This window comes from Phoca vitulina, unplaced genomic scaffold (genome assembly GCF_004348235.1).
Source record: "Phoca vitulina isolate PV1807 unplaced genomic scaffold, GSC_HSeal_1.0 scaffold12, whole genome shotgun sequence".
Classification (NCBI taxonomy): Eukaryota; Metazoa; Chordata; class Mammalia; order Carnivora; family Phocidae; genus Phoca; species Phoca vitulina.
Window position 1 is genome coordinate 43,790,635 of NW_022589715.1, and position 19,847 is coordinate 43,810,481.

General features: G+C 37.6%; 1 protein-coding gene across 41 annotated transcripts in view; it reads left to right on the forward strand.

Moving 5' to 3' along the window:
* Positions 1–19,847, forward strand: part of NRXN1 (neurexin 1) — a 1,121,375-nt gene that overhangs the window by 1,085,907 nt on the left and 15,621 nt on the right. For 32 of the 41 annotated variants that reach the window (XM_032411088.1, XM_032411097.1, XM_032411089.1 and 29 more), the window contains one exon: positions 9,725–9,812. In XM_032411088.1, coding sequence (XP_032266979.1) covers positions 9,725–9,812 — 88 coding nt within the window. The remainder of the gene's footprint in view (positions 1–9,724; positions 9,813–19,847) is intronic. The other 9 variants (XM_032411091.1, XM_032411105.1, XM_032411103.1 and 6 more) reach the window with 1 other exon arrangement.

Consider the following 19,847-nt stretch of genomic DNA (forward strand, 5'->3'; position numbering starts at 1 on the left):
GAAAATGACCATCAGGAATAAGGCTATTGGACATGATTCTACCAATTCAAGTATTGTGTGTAATATTTCTTCTCTTTTTAAAATCAAAACGAATCACGCACTCTCAACTTTATTAATTTTATTTTCACAACAGGCTTTTATTTAAATTGCAGATATTTAAAGAAGATAAGCCAGGTTTAGAGTGTGATGACTTTTTTCCATCTTTATTGAAGTATAATTGACAAATAAAAATTGTATACATTTAAAGTATACGACAATGTGTTGATATACATATACATTGTGAAACATTTCACCACAATCAATAGTGATGACATTTTAAATCACCTCTATTGAACTCTTGTGATAAATATTATGGGGGTATTAAACATGGACATAAACTCTGTCCCACAGAAGTACACGAAATAAAATAAAACATACACCTGAGCAGTTCCCAGACTTTTAGACTTCAACATAGTTTGGAAAGGCAGATACCTCCACTGTTCTGATGTACTCAGAAAACATTTAATAAGTATATTATTAAAAGTTAATTAGTATATTATTTAATCCATACAGAAGACACAACCATAAGCAGTGTCATGTTATAAACTACAAATACAGCCGCTGTAATAGGGAGCATCGTGTGGCTGGGATCACACCTAAAGAACATCTCCTCTTCTCCCCTCTTCCCTCTCCTTCTCTCTCTCCCCTTTAATTAACAGTGTTTGCTAAGTGATCTGTTCTTCCTGCTTATCTGTTCATTTAGATGTTCTAGATGTAATAGGGCATACATGAGAAGTAAACCATGGACCTACGCAGAGATAAAATAAATCAAGTTGTCACCATCTTCTAGGTCCCAGGAAAGTGAGTAAGGAGGAGAACTCACTCAAGAGGACTCCAGTGTCCCTGCATCTGTGCGGTGACTCTCCAGGAGAGCAGGCCTGGGGAGGAGGGTATGACAGTGCCAGGTGTGGACTGGTACTACCTGTCTTGTACATTACCCTAAATAAGCAATGCTGAGTGAATCCTATCCCCGTATAAAGGGGATCAGCCCAAGAAGAGCAGCATTTATGGGAGGGGCCAGATGGAGGAGAGAAACAGATCCCACTCAACTGAGGGGACAAGAGGATTTCAGGACATGAAAATGAAAGTTATGCAGTTAAGTGGATAGTCGGCCACCCTCCTTAATCTCTCCCTAGAGCTATTCTTTATAGTGTCATATGAGGAACAAAAATAATTCCTTATTAGTTATAATAATAACATATAAACACTGCATTGTGGAACTCTGATATTTCTAAAGTGCTTTCAGGCATATGAAATTTGGTCCCCACAACATCCCTGTGAGATAGGGAAGTTATTAATGATTCACATATTCAAATGATTATATATATACATATATAGTATATATATTTACATGTGTAGTATATACTTACATGTATAACATATGTATTCTTAAGTACTGTTGAAAACACAAAAACTCGTCCAAGGTGATGCATATTGCTTAAAATCCAGATTGCCACTTGATTTCTGAACTAGCATATATTTTCCATTATTGATCAGCATACTAAACTGAAGTGGTTGAAAAGTACACCATTCCAAATATGTATTAGGGAACCAAAGTAAGCACCACGAGGAATGAAGTAGTCAGATACGGAAGCTTGGAGTTCCAGTTTAACTATAATCAGAAAAGATTAGATCTTCTCAGTGTATGAATGAAATAACATTGTAACATCAGAGCCAGAAAATGTTTACTCTCAATCAGTGCTTAATAGAAACCCTCATTAAAGTACTGTTCAGACATTGGCTTATTTGGGGGAGCTCAGTTTAGAACCTTACATATATTCAAGTCATGGGTCCAAAAAATCAGAAAATTAATTTTCTGTTAACTAAGTCATCATCCTTTCCAACCACATCCCTATTTCTTGCTCTTCCATACTCCAAGCATTGTGTGGAATAGAAGTTCTCATATGTTCCCACGTTAAAGCTCTATCAAGAAGACATTGGTTTTTATAGTACCCAGTAGGAAAGAATTGTTTTGGGTAGCTAGCTTCCTCTGGCTCTTTCTACATCTTTGATTTTGAACCTCTAATTCTAGGGCCATTGTGTAAATGAGACTACCCTAATCAATGGATGCATGTGTAGATTGTATATGGAAAAACAGCCAATATTATTAATAAATGGCCACTTCCATTTATTTATTTCCAGGATGTAGTAAGAGATCATTTGACAAAACTCGAATGACAATTGTGTGAAAGAGACAAAAATAAATATCTCATTAGCACTTATGCTGTGAAAACAGTAGTTAATAAGGGAGAACTTGGAAGTTGGAAGGATTTTCATTGGTGGATTAATGAGAAGAGGGACAGAGTTCATTGAGTTAATTTTTTTGAGCGAGAGAGAGTGTAGGAAAAGGGCAGAAGGAGAGAGGAAGAGAAAGAATCTCAAGCAGACTCTGAGCTGAGCGTGGAGTCTAACATGGGGCTCAATCCCTCAGGTCATCAGATCACAACCTGAGCTGAAATCAAGAGTCAGATGCTTAACCAACTAAACCCTCTTGGGGGCCCCTCGTTGAGTTAATTCTGTAGCCAAAATGGCCTGCAATGTTCTAAGTCAAGGAGAAACAATAAGCAGGAAAATACTCAATAATTTATATTTCTTTCTGTCCCCCCAAATTTAGTTATGCATTTTGTACAGAAACAAGAGACATGATGTTTAAGTCTTTAAGCACGTAAGATTGCAACAAGTAAATAAAGAACTTTTCAGGGTTTACTCCACTTCAAAATAACTGCGATATGTCAATATTTGAATTTTTATAACCAGATTAAAAAAATTGAACACTAGCATTCATTTTCTTCCCTTTTTAGTGTCTATTTAATGTGCTGCCCTATCAAGTGGTGCAGTTAGCTGTGTATGTATGTCTCCTTGTATGTGTGTGTGTTTTCTTCATGACAATTTTAGTGTTTACTTATCTAAAATCCAATAATCTCCTTTGCCACCTTTTAACTTATCTTAAATGTATTTCATCATGTATCTTTATAGACCATATCATATCCTTTAAGGACAAAATGGTTTTGGGTGGATGGATGGATGGATGGTGAATGGATGGAATAGATAGAGAAAAGTCATCTGGGATAAGATAAGAGACAATCACAATCTGTTGAGGTCCATATAGTCTCATCATTTTGCCACTAATTGGCACTATAATTGCGTTCAAACAAAAACACTTAATTTTGCAGCTTCTGTTTCCTGATTTGTAAAATGAAGAGTTTAGACTAATGATCACTAAGGTCTGACCCAATGTAGGAAGACCTGAAACATGATTCTATCCCCTAACGTATTAAATGCCAACAACGAAAGACTGAATTTTGGAGACATGTTGGTGGAAACAATCCATCATTGGTATTTTACATTGATAAAAAATCTGCTTTGGCATCATTACCAGTAAGAATTTTCAGTGCAACCCGTGTGACTAATTAGTTCATTCAGTCATAATAGTTGGAGTAGAGATTCATATTGACTTAGCTAAAAGCCCTGATTTGCATTGTAAACATCTGTCAGTATTCATTCAATTTGGAAATGGCCAAACACATTTCAGAAAGTGCTTTGTCCAAAAGCAAATCAGAGTTGATCACAGGCGTATTCTGGTTCCCCCTTCAGCATCTTCGCTCCACTCCCAGCCGTCTTCGAGGCTCTTATATCCCCACATTCTAATGAATGAGAATCCAGAAAAACAGATTATTACAATACCTGTCTGAAAATTTTAAACTGGACTTTAACTTTGTCTTTTGGCCAGCTCTCCTACGTTGCTTTGGCTAAAAATGGAAATGCAATATGAGCATAAAGGTCATCAGCAGCTTAAAGAAATAGTACGAGAGAGGTACTTTTTTAAAATATAAATTTAATTTCAAGTTTTCTGACACCAGGTTTCTCTTTTGCAGGTTTGCTATTTTGCATAACTTTGCTAAAATATGATGTTCTTTTCTGACTAAGCAGAAATCAAATTCTTTTCTTTCTTCCATAGTTCCTTTAAATTCATTTTTTGTGGCTTTGTTTCCTCATCCCTATCTTCCCCTTTTGAGTTTTTGCCTGTCAGGATGACCAGTATCGAATGCATATAAAAATGCATGTTAAAATAAGTAAGATGTCATGATCTCTTTTCCATGGTGGGGGTTTTTCTATCCAACCCACTTTTACTGTTCTGGAGCCATTGCATACATTTTAAATAGTCACAAAATTTTTGAAGAAAATTGAATGGCTTTCAAGTCTGTCTTTTCCCCCAAGCAGACAGCTGATTTATGGTCACTTTTTATAATAACCGGAGGCATCAACTGGGGAAAAAAAAACAAAAAACATTAAAGAAATGTGAAAGCTGGCTATTTTCAGAGATATTTAAGCTTTGCCCTAAATATTCATGAATGCCAATGTTCAAACATTCATATTGGGTAAATGAGTGTACAAATGGGTATTTTTTTGAGCATGTACTTCACTGTAATGCTCAGAATAATAGCACCTCCACCTGCATTCTGCGTAAGCATGTTGGTGGTGAATACTTAATGAAGTAATAGTTATGGGAGTCCTGCCACATTTCAAGAAAACAAGCCATTTGAATTGAATTGATTGTTATTTGTATCAGTGAGTGATTTGTTTCCATGCTTTAGGATAGAGCAGGCACAATAAGTTATTTGGGGGTAGGAACCACAATTTATACCTTGCTAGGTAGTGACCCCATTTTGTGCCCCTCAGAAAATGCAATGCATAGATGAGGTGTTTTATATTTGTTGGTAACTAATTGATCCTCAGTTTTTTTTTGTCATTCATGAGCTGGAGCTGAAATTCATGCTTCACATATTGGATCACAATATTTTTACTAGATTAGTTAGCCATGGGATTGACATCTTTATATGGCATCTACTACTCAGAGAAATAATTGACAAATAAGAACCAAAAGCTTGATTGAGATCATGGAAACTACCATAGAATCTATACAGAGTGTCTCAACTCATTTTTCACCTTTAATAGAGTTGTTGATTAACTAAAATTACCAATTGGATATATTTCTTTATTGGTTTGAGTTAGCCAAATTGACCCATGGTTTGGAAATTTTATATATGTACTACAACTGGGTTGTTTTTCTGCAGTTTTCCACTTGAAAATTGTCACTTACCCCAACCCCTAGAAACTTCTTGTCTTATAGGTTTATCAGTGCAATGCATTGGACCTTGGCTTGGGCAATTTATAACGCTAATTCTGAATCCTGACTTTTTTTTTTTTCATGGAAACATGCCTCGCAATAAATCTTTCCTGGAGAGACTATCAGATTCAGTCCTGCAAGCCGGACATGAATGCTCTTTCACTTCAGAACAGCTTCCCAGAGACAAAATTATCAGCAAGAACAAGTGTCCATCAGTTAGTAAAACATGTCTCATCTCAGCTAGCTCCATACCTAACCTATCCATTGGCTCAATCAATTCAGTTTAAATGTCCACCACAGTAGTGAAAGATTAGGCTCAATACTGCTATACAAGGGAGCACCATGGCTTGAGACAGTATTTTTCAACATTGTATTTGGATGTATAGCCAGATAAAGTCTTGCCATTTAGAAACAAAGTTTCAACCACAATTTTAAAGTAAACCATGAATTTCTTTGTGGACAGCGGATTCATAGTGGACAGCCTTTTGCATAGTGGGAGTTCTCCGTTATTTTCCTCAACAAAACAGGTCTGTCCTGATAGAGTTTTCTTGTAGGTGTTCTCATCAGAATGTATCAGTCTTCAGTAAAGCTGTTTATCATGAGGAATAAAGTGTAGGGATGCTGTTCTTAGTAGAGAGAGAACCTTACAGACGAAGTTTATCTATCCTCTCATCATATCTTTTGCCACACAGATATGCATTTGTGCTGTATTCTAAAAAAGTGATAGCGAGTGAATGTGCAGCAAATTCCACCGTTAAAGGTTGGGGAGAGGATGCCTGTAAGTAAGAAAGAAAGAACAAAAATACACCAGTTTCTCTACTTTCTAACCCACCAAATGGTGTCTCTCTTAATAACCCTGGCTGTCCAATAAGTTAAATAAGTTGGTGTAACTTCTTGCTATACACATCCTTTCTCCCCCCGTCCTGATTACATTTTTGTATCCTGTAACATGTTGGTGTTTTCCCACAGAGCACGATGAATTAAGTTTCAGTGCTTTTATTTCTTGAATTCTGTCCACATCATTTTTTTCCCCCTAAAGGTAAGGAAACCTAGGTATTTTTAGTAGATATTTTGAACAAGAACAGATGCTTGCCGTGTAAATGTGCGGGCCACTCTGAATTAGGGAAGTCCAGCCTGACACTTGGACCTGTGAGTGGTTAGATGCACAGTTAGGCACATTTATCTAAATGGACAGTTATGTAAAGCTAATGCTTTTGCTTGATTACTATTCTGTCTCTTTCAGCAGGTTGTCTCTTTTCTGAAAAAGGTTATAAACATCAGGGAAAGTATACTGAAGAATAGAATTGATTAATGTGACATATTTGAGTTTCTTTCTACCACTCTTTCAACAGCATGTCATAGAGAGGCAGCTCCAAACACAGTGAATTAAATTTAAATTACACAGTTTTGGCTAGAAGATTGTTCAGTTAATTCAGCCTCCAAAATGAAATTTGATTTTTTTCCCCCTTACACTTGAGCCACTTCCTGATTTTTCATAGAGTGATGATTTCTGCCAAGGCATCTATTGATTCAAGATCTTTTATTCAGAAGACTATTGCTGGTTTTCCCTTTCTGAGGGGGAAAAATATGAAAAACAAGAACATATATTCATTATACCAGGAAAAGTACATTAAAAACTAAAATATAGTTTTACAGTAGGGTCATATTTGTACAGTGGTTTTTTTTCTACTGTAGGAGGGCTATAGAAGGTACTACTTATTCTATGATGTTTTTTGTTATTTTAGGTACTGTGTTTTGTGAAAGATAACACTGAGAACATCCTCACACTTTCTGTTTGCTGTGGAATTGTTCCAGAAGATGTAGAAAATAGGTCAACTTTTAAAACAAAATTTAACTTGTGTGGCCTAAATAATTTAGTCTTCATGAAACAGTATCCACTGAGTTCCACATTTTTAGCCCATGAATTTATTTTAAGAAGCAGCCTTCATTATTTATATTTGATGTTTGATTGCTATTCAAAATGTAAACCTAGGGAGTAAGAGATGGAAGCTTAGTTCAACAAAGTACCAATATAGCTACTGTATTTTGACATAAATACTGATGTGGGATCTGAAAAGTTGGGACTGATTCACATGTACAACTTCCGGTTTAATATCTAAAATTATATTACTTATAAATATAGTGCAAAAAAAGATTAAATCAGTGCTACATTTATTGAAATAACAACAATAATGTTGATAATATCACAACCTTTATAAGCATGTACAATGTGGTCCTATTTTAGATAGTTTTTCTGACTAATCCTTACAACAATGGGAACGTTTAGGCTCTCCATTTTTTCAGGTGAGAAAAATAAGGCTCAGAACAAGTTTTACACTTTTAAAGCAGAGTTTCGCAACTTCCGCACTATTGACATTGTGGCTCATAAAATTCTTTGCTGTGGAAGGGCTGTCCCGGGCATTAAAGGATGTTGTGTCTCTGCAACGGAAGCTGCTGCTAATCCTATTAGGATAGGAATCTCATTGGATTCTAATAGTAGCAGACAGCCCCCCACAAGTCCCCAGCCCAGTTGTGCCAGTTGTGACAACCTAAAATGTCTCCAGACATTGCCAAATGCCACCCCCTCCCCCCCTGCAAGCCCCAGGTGAAGAGGAGAAAGGGGGCGGCATCACTGCTGGGATGAGAAACACAGGATGAAAAAATTTATTCTCAGCTTCCTCCTACCCCTGTCAAGAACAGAACAACAACCCTATCCTAGTTTCATCAATATAATTAAAATTCCTCAAGGGAAATGAGAAATTCTCTTGTAACCTTGAAAGTAACTTTAAAGAGTATCTACTGTGGTTCAGAAAAAAAGTAGCTTTCCACTTGAAGTTGGCTCTTAAAAAAACAAGCAGATAATCTGCTCAGGGGTGATTTGGAACAATTGACCTCCAAGACCTCATAATCCAATAACTTGCTATTATCAAGTCCGTTTGGATGTTATCCTGCAAAATGTGCTGGTGCCAAAGGGAGGATGGGTTTTGCCTTTTACAGGCTCACTTTAATGAAAGAGACCTGCGTGACCATAACACCAATTGCTGGTAGTTATCACTGACACGAACAGTTACAATTCCAGGAAAACTGATACTTTGAACTAACTCTCTTAAAATAACAGCAACAAAATAAACGAATCCAGTCACCCAACCATCTCTTAGGAGAATGAAGAGCAAAATAACATGAAACCATCTCAAAAATGCTACTTAAATGCTTGTATTTATTTAAAGTTACATCATGAGGTGTTAGCATCTGAACAAGTTCTTTATTTTTCAGTAAAGACCCTGCACTCGAAAGAATTTTAAGCCAAGTTTTCATCACGAAACTGTATTATCCTTCATCTTCATTCTTCAAAATGGCATAATTTTCCTAACGTTTATTTGTTTATACTTTAATCTCTGACTATACTAAGACCTCCTTTAATGAAAGTGAGTCATACCATATTTCTTTTTTTTCCTTTAATGTAGGATCTATATTATTCTAATTCCATTTTTAAATAAGGGCTTCATCAGTGTTGTGGTTCTGAGTATCATCTAAACAATTACAATCTTCTTAATCCTTAGCCGATGTAATGAGATATTTTCTGTCCTATACATTGAATTCTTTGTTACTTTAGCATTAGCCAAATCTGATGCAAACCTTCACAATTTCCATGCAATATCTCTGCCGAGTTTATTGCTGCTTGTAAGTGGCAGTAAAGAACAACCTTTGGTGCTTGTAAATGTGTTGATTATGTGGCTAACTACTAGGATTTACACACTCTGCTTTTTATTACAGTGATGGTTATCTTTTTTGCTGTAAGTGCAATGAAGCAACTAGAATGTCACAGAGAAAACTGTCACCTCTATCCTTTTTGCCATAAAATACCATCCTCCCCATACGCTTTTCATTTATTATGAAACCTTAATAATGAAAAGGACAAGGGTGAAATGATACCCGCTACTGAATATTGCAAAACTAATAATCAAGTGTGAAAGCTACACACATACACACACATGCAATTCCTCAAATGGACTATATTTGCTTCCCTTTAATGCATCAGTGAAATATATTCTCTACTTAATCTGGTTTCCTAATAATGACAAGCTATATCTCAAAGATTCATCAAATTCTACCTGGTCGTGAATATAAAAGGTTATAGCTGTTCTGCTTTTAGGAAACCAAGCACAAGTACTGCATAAAGGCTACTGATGCATACTTTGTAGCACTCCAGGGTTGTAATAAATTTCAAATCACCTGCTTCTGCCAGGTTGTTTTAAACCCCTGTATGCCACTATGTGCAGTTGAATGGATGGGTGTCTACAAGTTGGCTACCACCATTTCCGTGTCCTTATGTAAAATAAACTGTAATCGGGTTTTCACAAATATGCAAATACTTCCATGAGAGATCTGAAATAGGTTGAAAAATGTAGGCTCCATGTCCTTGGGAAGGGAAATACTGAATTTGATTTCTCAACCTATCAGGAAAACACAAACGATGTTTCACTTGTCATTGAGACAAAGATGAGAGTATCTGCTGGGTCCCTTTAAATTAATCTACTCAATGTGATTCTTTTGCAGACCACAGATGACATCCTTGTGGCCTCAGCAGAATGTCCCAGCGATGACGAGGACATTGACCCCTGTGAGCCGAGCTCAGGTGGGTTAGGTTAGTCGACTTTTTTTCTTACTTTTTTTGCTTTACTCTAAATCTGTGTTGCATGCTGTAGTCCTTAGACGAGCCTTGCATTTATATCTAGAAGCCCACCCCATTAAACAATGCCTCATTGTGAGATAAGGGGTTTTGCTCTTTACGTGGATAAATTTCCCCAAAATTTATTGAAAAACAAATTTTAAAAACAGAACCCATCAAGATTATGTATTTCAGAAAAAGCAGTGGGGGACAGTGCACAAGGCTGGTGCCTTACTGTTCACATTCCATTAACTCACAATGTAATTTTTGTGTATTACGGTATAATGAGCTTTCCCTTGGGTCACCTACAGTAAAATTGTAAAGCTTAAAAATTGCAGTGCATTGTGGAAAATTATTTGACCTTTCTACTGACAAAAAGTCCCCACCACTCACTCTGCCAGCAAATTACCTTAAGTAATAAATTTCTGAATTTCAGAAGTAAGAGTATTATGGCGTAGTAAAACAAACAGCAGGTAGAATCCTTGATACATTTAATAGAGAAATATTGATTCTTGCCACGTCTCCCTAAAATTTAAGCTGATGCATTTTAACTCTAGTCGATGTATAACTTCTCCTCCTTCTTTGTGATATGGTGTGACTGACTAACACAAAAACACTGTTTCCAAAGCAGCCCTGTACCATTAAGTGGTGGCTATGAACTCTGAAAATGAGTGAATCATAGGCTGGGTTTGCTTTCACATATTCATAATACCAAATATCAGGGTCATTTCCATTCGTTTCCTCTGTAAAGCAGCATTTCTTCAAATTCAATAATTTTCTTGTTTAGGTAAACAAGGTGAGTGAGACGAGTATAGACTAACCGCTGTCGGTTAGCTCATGACCGCTGTAGCTGTCACGGGAATCCCAGAAGAACTTCAGGTCACCATAAAATAATTTGTATTCTTCTGAAGACTATCACTTTGAAGTGAATCCATTATTCTGATATTTGGATTAAAAAAAATGGCTCAGGATGCATATCTTGCATCTCCTTTTGAATATCACTTCCCACTGATTGTAGCCACATACTCTGAGCACTTGGAGCAGCTACTAGGTGCCAGCAAGGAACAGGGACTCAGAGTCACCTCAGCAGGAGAAGGTCAGGAGATACACACAGGTCGTGTTCTTATCCTCCTTCCTCTGGCCTCTCCACCTCACCCATCAAAATTCTCGACCTCCAGAATGTGGTGAGAACTCTGAGGATCATCCATTCCATTCCTCCAGTTTATTGGTCCCTGCAACAATTGCCTTTTGGTTGTCTGGACAGATAGGGTTACTTCATGATACCATCTTGGGCCCCTTTGCCAAGTTCCTGCCTTTTTTCCCCACTGGTATTCTCATTCTCTCTGTGTTAGTAAAAATAAAAATTTAAAAAAAGTTATTTCTTTTTTGTCCATTACATCAGCCCCATTTCTTTGCCTTCTCCTTCCCTAAATTTCTTCTTTTTTAATTTCTCTTACTTTCACATGTCCGATCATGACATTTTTTTTTTATTTTTTAAATTTTTTATTATTATGTTCAATTAGCCAACATATAATACACCATTAGTTTTTGATGTAGTGTTCAGCGATTCATCAGTGGCATATAACACCCAGTGCTCGTCACCATACATGCCCTCCTTGATATCCATCACCCAGTTACCCCATCTCCTTATCCCCCTCCCTTCTGTAACCCTCAGTTTGTTTCCCGGAGTCCAGAGTCTCTCATGGTTTGTCTCCCTCTCTGATTTCTTCCCATTCAGTTTTCCCTCCCTTCCCCTGTGGTCCTCCATGCTATTGCTTATGTTCCACACGAGTGAAACCATATGATAATTGTCTTTCTCTGCTTGACTTATTTCACTGAGCATAATCCCCTCCAGTTCCATCCATGTCGATGCGAATGGTGGGTATTCATCCTTTCTGATGGCTGAGTAATATTCCATATTGACATTCTTTTTTATATCTGATTTTCTCTGAGATCCTCTAGCATGGATTGTTCATAAAACAAAGTCTGGTATTAGGTATTAGGTTGTACGTTGGGGTGTGTGTGTGTCTGTGTGTGTGTGTGTGTGTCTGTCTGTCTGTCTGTGTCTGTGTCTGTTTATATTTGGATTTGATTTTGTTTTCCCAGTTAGCATTTTCTTGAGAGAATGTTGATCTTTGCAGTATTTCTTACTATATTAACATAGTGCTGAAAGCGGTATAGATTCTTACTAATTACAGCACTTGCTGTACTTGGTTTTCCTCTGGCCTGAATCTTTCTTTCACTGACTGAGGATAGGTCATCATCCTTTTTATATATAGAGTCCTCAACCTGAGTACCTAGCAAATTCAGTGTGAGAACTCTCACTGCACTTAAATTTTTTTTTTTTTTTCCTCTCTCCTGAGCACAGCTAAATGATCCAGCCACTGCTTACAGGTCTTACTAACCATTCTTTATAGACCAGTTCACTGTCTCCCCCTTTCTCTGGGGACACGGCCCTTAAGAACAGGACGGTGGGGGTGGGGGGAGGAGAAGAGAGGAGAGAAAGGAGAGGTTACCCTTTCGTCACCCTCTCTCCTTTTTATTCACCTGACTTGTGTCTCTTTTCTTACATATTATAGCATGATGAAAAGTGAGGAGCTGTTTGTTAATAGCCATACTCTAGATAATCTTTCTGTCCCATTTTCTTCACCATACTTATTACTATCAGAAAGAATCTTGTTTCCTTACCTGTTTGTTACTTGTTCATTAATGCACAGCTTGCATTGCCCCACAAGAACGCACGTAAGCTCCGAGAAGCAGGAACCCTGTATGGGTTTGTTGTGTGAATTTTCATTTTCTTCCACGGCATCAGAGTCTCTTGTCCAGCGTCCAAGGCACAGCAGCTACTGGCCATGTGTGATGACAGCTCCTTCCAGATTCTTGCACCAAGTCTCCTGGAACTTCCCATCCTCTCCCTCGGTGTTTCCACACTCCGTAGCTCTCAGTTCCTCAATTCTCTTAAGGCTTAAATTTAACATTCTGTTGCTTCAATGTCATCTTTCTCTGTAGGGCTCTTCTTGTGATCTTACCTCCCCTTGGTAGTGTCTTGATGGTGTATTTCATGAATGCACCTCTTTCTACATTACATTTTGTAAGTGAGAGCTCTTTTCTACATTGGCTTTTTCTGTCCATTTCCCTATGATTTCTTTCATACCCATCTTCAACAATTCATGCAGTGTTGCTCTTTTGGCAGACTTGGCTCTGTGTGACAGATTCTTATGAAATCCTTAGTGTGTATGATTTTTTTCTATTTTCCAACTATTTTTTGAATAGCAGTGTTTTTTTTTTTAATCATATTCTAATCTGAATATTGTTTCATTGTAGGATGCCTCTCCTGCACGTCTTTGTTTCTCAGGGTACCGATGTACTGGTTTTCTTAAATATATTTTTCTTGCTTGCTTTTCATCTTGAATACAAACATAAAATAACATGGACAAAAACTATAGTTGCTGCTGTTATTAGACTTTAGATACTGTTAGATGTAACTTGATAGAAATCATTTCAGATATCAGCAGGTCATATTTTGGGAAACTGATTTTTTTTTTTAGGAAAGTAACATGCTAAATTAAATATTCAGTAATGGATATATCTGCTCTGCACTTTTCCTAATCCTTCAACAAGTGAAAGATATTTTTTTAAGATTCGTTTATTTATTTGAGAGAGACAAAGAGTGGGGGTAGGGGCACAGGGAGAGAATCTTCAAGCAGACATCCTGCTGAGTCCAGAGCCAGATGCAAGGCTCGACCCCACAACCCGGAAAACATGACCTGAGCCTAATCTAAGAGCTAGCCGCTTAACTGGCTGAGCCACCCAGGCACCCCAATAAAAGAAGATATTTTTGTAAAAAGATGCATAATTACTTTTACATGTAGGTTGCCCAAATCTTCTCTGTATTTCACACTAACCTCTTTCAGGCTCCCTGAATATTTACATATGAAGGCTCTCTAATCACCCTAACCCACCCTCTCTTGAAAAAATGGTTTCTTCTGTGAAAATGAGTTATGCTCATTTAGGTGCCTTCCTAAGGTGCTATTAATGAAACAGGAAAAATCTGGCATCTTCTTGAACACAAGTAAACTATACCTTTTATCAAGTGTTTGATAAATTTGAATTACTATGTGGTTCCACTCAAAACTCTTAATGAAGAGGGAAGTTGTATATTCGGTGGATTGTCAGTTTCACCATTGATCGAGTAGTATTGAGTCCTATTTCACCACCCACTGCTCTGTTAAGCTCTGGGAACAAAAATAGAACGTTTACACCTTCAGTTCCATTCTACAAAAGGACATCTTTCATTCTACGCCACATGCTTTTTCAGTTATTCTTTATGATTGCCGGGTTCTTCATCTTTGACATTAAAATATTCACCTATTTTTCATGTTGTTGCAAGAATTAAAACAAATGTATTTAAGGCACCAACTGCAATACCTGGCATGAAATAGAGCATGAATGGTTGCTTTTCATTTTCCCAGTTTCAGTTATATAAAAAAAGAATATTCAAGCTATTTTTTCCCTTTTACGTAATGCTGTTACTTTTCCTGGCTGAAAATTGGTGGGCAACTGATGAAACCACTCAGGCCTCCTGGTGGGAACTGTGCATGTTGAAACTGGATCAGGAGCAACCCCCTGAGTGAGAACACATGGAACTCAATTATACTTGATTCCAGCCACACTGTCCTGCATGATTAGCATTGGATGACAGCTTCACATTGGTATAAATTTAGTGCTTGAGAATATGAGAGTGTGCTATACAATTTAGGAGGTCTAATGGAACCCCAACTTTTAGAATGAAGCAACTAGGTCACAGGCCACCATTGCCCTAAAATGCCCGGTTTCAGCAGCCTGGACATGTGACAAGTGGATGACTTTTTCTTCACACTTCCAAAAAGACTTGCAACTTCTGTGCTTTTCCCTAAGCCTAGAGATATGGGTTGTTACATTAAATGAATTAATATGTGGAAAGCATGTTGTAGAACAGTGTCTTGGTCATAGTACATGCCATATGAGTGTTTGCTGTTATTATAGTTTGTATTGTGTAAATATACATGTTTTCCAAGACTTCTATTTTTCACATGAACAGAAGACTTTCTAAAACAGATTTCTTTGAAATCTTATGTTTTTGATTCACTTAGTAAGCTGACAAAACGGCAACCCTGCAAACCACTTATGTTCCAAAATGGCCCTTAATCCTGCCCATGCATCTTAGTTTTGAGGCCCTCTTCTAAACAGACCCCTTTCTCAAAACTCCTGAAGAAATTAGAAGAGGTGACATCTAAGACTATATCTAAGACCATAAATGAAGATAATGATGCTCTTTGGTGTGGGAGCTTCCTGATGAATAACTCTAAATTGTCATTTGTTACATAGGAAACAGGACCGGCTTCCTGTTTCCTGGGAGCCCATTTAGGAAGGACAATTTCCTCTTACATTTATAATGCTTAGAATGATTTGTCTATGCTCTTTATGTTTGTGGGTGGGGGTTGGGGAGGTAGCTAATAGGATATAGGGCCACTTTCAGATCAAACTTTTTTCAGATGAGAAAAAGAAAAGCTTACTAACTAACAAAAAATCTGAGTAGTTATAGAGGAAAAGGATTATCATTTTTGTGGCAATCTCTTAAGCATTAGCTGAACTAATGGGGATAAGGTGATCAGTACAGCCCCTCAAAGAATACCTGTTGATTGCCCAGCAGTTGTATCGCATTGATTGAGGTTCAGGTTATATGCATAATGATAGATAACAGTAATAACTACTCTTTAGTGAAGATTTATTCTGTGTTCATCATTGTTCTTAGCACTTCGTAAATGTTATATTTCATTATTTTACAAAACTATGAAGTATTTTCATAGCTAGGGAGATTGAGAGAGATTAAGTTACTTTTTGTAATATGAGAGAGCTAGTAAGCTCTCTAATTTAGAAAAGGTGGGCTTTTAATTTCTTGGAATGCAGAAGATTGTTCTAGAATTCAGGCATCTCACAAATATAGGATTAATTTTTTAAATGTTCATTTAAATAATTCCATGGCTGGCATAAATTTAAATTTGATGGCAAAAGGTCCTTTACATGTATTAGTATTCATTAGGCTAAATTTGCTGCAATTACCATGCAATTTTGAGTGGTTTTCCAGTGTGCTATTCTGAGAAAAGATCAAAGGATTTCTATTGAAGTGATTCCATTAACCACGTTAGGAATAAAGATATGTATACTGAACAAGGCGCATCTTTTCGTTAAATAAATAATCACAATCATTTAAAGGAATATATCACTTATTAGATCATATTTTTAGAGCCTGATTAGATGATAATTTTGTGCTACATTTAAATTTTGTGTATGTATTTTGTAATTATTCAAAAGCAAGTTTAATTAGCCATAATAGCCAATACATTGCTGTTAAAATGGAAATTTTGAGCTGTGGCCAGAAAAACAGCAATAATTAGGACTTCATTTTTGGAAACATCTAGAGTATCCCCTGAGCACCAGGCCACAGTTAGTGACAATCATATAGAGTCGGGGCCCAGCTAATCATAAAGGGGCAGGGCAAGCACCTGGATTTGGGGCACTGATGGGCTAGTAGGCTTTCAGTGTATGACATTATGGTGTAGGAATCATTTTTTTCCCATGAAAATTTAATTGTCCAGAAAACTAGAATGAAGCTGAATGCTGTAATGGTTAAAACAGAAGAAAGTCATTAGACATCATTTGCCACTCACTTTTCCCCTGTTTTTCTGAGAGCAGCAATGTCAAAATAAAAATTACATTGGGCAAAATTAAACAGGCAAGGAAGATTTATTCAAGATTATTGTAATATATGGAGGCCCGAACTCAACCTGAGCTCACCTCAAACTCAACTCAACTGAAAAAAAGAAGACTGGAGAATTTTTAAGAGCTTCCATGGAGGGATCATAGACCACCTGTGTTTTGCTAATTGGCTTCACCCAAAGGAAAAGTAAACCTTTTCCTTCAAGTATCTTCATGACTGGAGGTGGTGTTACAACTCCTGATCCAAGGTAGGCTCCTACCTTCCCACAGAAATTGGGAGATGGGGAGGTATCACCCTTGAAGGTTCTATTTCAAAGGGACAGCTCTCAGGTCCTTGAGAAAAAAGAATCCGGGGTTGTAAACACTAGCAAGAGGCTTTTTTAAATATTTACATATCAAAGGGGCAGAGAAGAAATTTGAAATTGCAAGTTTTCTAAAGTAAATGCGCGGAAGAAAGGGAGGCCAGGGGCCTGGAGGCAGGAAGAAGCCTGTCTAAAGTTTGGTCAAGCTGTGGGGAATATTAAGGTCTTGGTCAGTGAAGGTGATTCCACCTTTCAAGGGAAACAATTTCATTGAAATTGGTTCCTACCAGATAATCAGTAGGAAACAAAATAATAAAAGGTGGTTTTTATTTGTTTTCAGAACATAGTTTTTCTTCAGTGTGAACTATTTTGACCTTTCTGTGATTTGGGAATTTTTTTCTAATTTTATTTATTTATTTGAGAGAGAAAGAGCATGAGGAGGGATGGGTAGAGGGAGAAGGAGAAGCAGACTCCCCGCTGAGCATGGAGCCTGATTGTGGGCTTCCATCCCAGAAGCCTGGGATCGTAACATGAGCCTAACGCAGACACTTACCTGACTGACAGGTGCTGCTGGAATTTTTTTTTTTTAACAATAAAATAAAATGAATCATTGCCACACATTAGAAAAGCTCTTAAGAGCATTTTGTAAGAATTGTGATGTGCAACAGGCGGTGAATATTAGATCTAGCTGTAATTTTGGAGTCAGATAGAACTAGTTTGAGTTGCAGCCCTTCCTGGTCTTGAGAAAGTTACTTAGTCTCTTTGATGCTCAATTCCCTAGTCTGTAAAATGAGGAGAATAGAGTTGTTACAAGATTGAAAGAAGATGATGCATATATAGTGATTAGCAGAGTGCTTGGCACATACTAAGGGTATAACAAGTAATGATAATGAACCCACTGGTGAGTGGAGGACGTGTTGCTACTAGCATGGGTTTCATGCCAATAGATGCTGTCTTCTGGTAAGGCCCTCATGAGTCATACAGATTTGATCTGAGTAAAAAATGAGCCACAGCCCCTATTGATGTTAGAGAGAGTAGGCTCTATTCCAACATCTTAACGAACACATTATTGGCTGCTTATAATTATTACTTAAGAGATGAATGAGTTTGTTATATTAGGTTAAGCATACTTGAAAGTCTGCAAAAAGTACATGGCTGCTAATACAGAACCTTCGTATATTAAGTAATAGAAAAATCTGTTCAATAATGAGTACACAATAAATTCTTAGTCAATCCACATGTATCCATACTTAAAACATTAATAACCTTTCACATCACAGGTCCTTATTTGAAAATGCTAAAATACCATAAGAGCCTTTGCTGTCATTTTAAAAATATTCACCAACACTAAAGAAAGAAATGGGGTATAGGTTCAGCAAAATAGAGGGTAAGTCCATCTCTTATGGGAACATGTAATCTGGGAGGAGTGAAATCATGTTTTCTTGTGATTTTTATCAAATGCCTGTTTTGGTAATGGAATTGGTTTCCTGTGGAGTTTCCTTGGTATTTTATTAATAACCTTTCCTGAAATGATATCAGAGGTAACCCAGCATATTCTGAATAATACCACACGACAGGGCATCTTACCTCCATGAAGAGCCATATGCTTTCTCTGTTGGTTCATGTGCTCCAAGGGGCAGCAAATGCTACATTAGACTTGAGTCTGCAGGTCTCCTCCCTGTCATCGGACTTGTTGATTGAATCACTGTCATCATTATTAACTCCTAACCCAATCTCAGTGTTATAAGAATCCTGGCATTGGTAATAAAATAGGAAAGACAAGAAGACTTTATTAATTTTCCAGGTTAAAAAAGGATCTGTTAAAGATGCCAATATAGACAGAGGCCATCATAGAAAGAAAACTAGTAGAAAGAGAAGTACCACATCTAGGAGCACACTAAAATCTTCCATTTCCTTGACCAAACTTTGGAAGTCAGGGTGTTTGAGTTTAGCCACTTGCTGTGTAATCAGAAGCAAAGCATTGAACCTCTGTGTACTTGACTTTTTGCACCTGCAAAATGGCATGAATAATGGTAAATACTCATGACATTGTTGTGCTGATAGAAGACACAATGCTTGGAGAGCACTTAGCGTTCCGTCTGCCACATAGAACCTTTGATAATATAAACTAAATTTTATTAGTAGTACTAGCGAATTAACTGAGGAGTAAACCATCTTATAAGGGGAAATAAACCTATATCCCCTGGCAAGAAGGAGAAATGTTAGTAACTGGCACTTTAACACATAGAAAGTTTTTTAAAGTGTTTCTGAATTCTGTTAGCATAAGACTTTTCTCAGTAGCCACTATGAAGCCAGGAAGACAAGAGCAGTGCTTCAGTTAGGATAAATCTAGGTTATAAGGATGGGAAGAGGGCACATAGCAACTGCTATTCTTATTTTCGGAGGAAAAAATTGCAGGTCTCTGCCCTGCTGAGCTCTTGAGAGAAAGAATGATTAGCCTTCCTGCCTGGGCTTATAATCCTCCTGCTCTTCCTCCTAAGACATTCAGGTAGACACGGGGCCACATGACCTCACCAGCCACAGCACCACACGCCCACCCCCCCACCCATGTTGGATGGCCTCCCTTCCACATTTCCCAGCTCTAGGCTTGACGTGCTTTCTTCTGTGGAGCTCAGTGGAGAACCTGGCTAATCTTTCACCTCAGCTCTCGTACTTTCACCAAAAAGAATGTGATCTTTTTCCAACAAAAGAAAGTTGAGACAGCAGTAGCTTTCTGACAGGAATGTAAAGATGATCACCCAAAGTGAGTAGACCCAGTAGTAAATCAGCAAAATGATATACTGCTCTAGGGCCCAGGATGACCTGGACTTACATAGACGGTGTGCAGGGACCTGGTTGAGGAACAGTGCACCTGGCACCCAGCAGACAGCTCCGCAGCCGAGACCCTACCTTGCATTTCATTCCGAGTACACCACAGGATTCCAGAGCA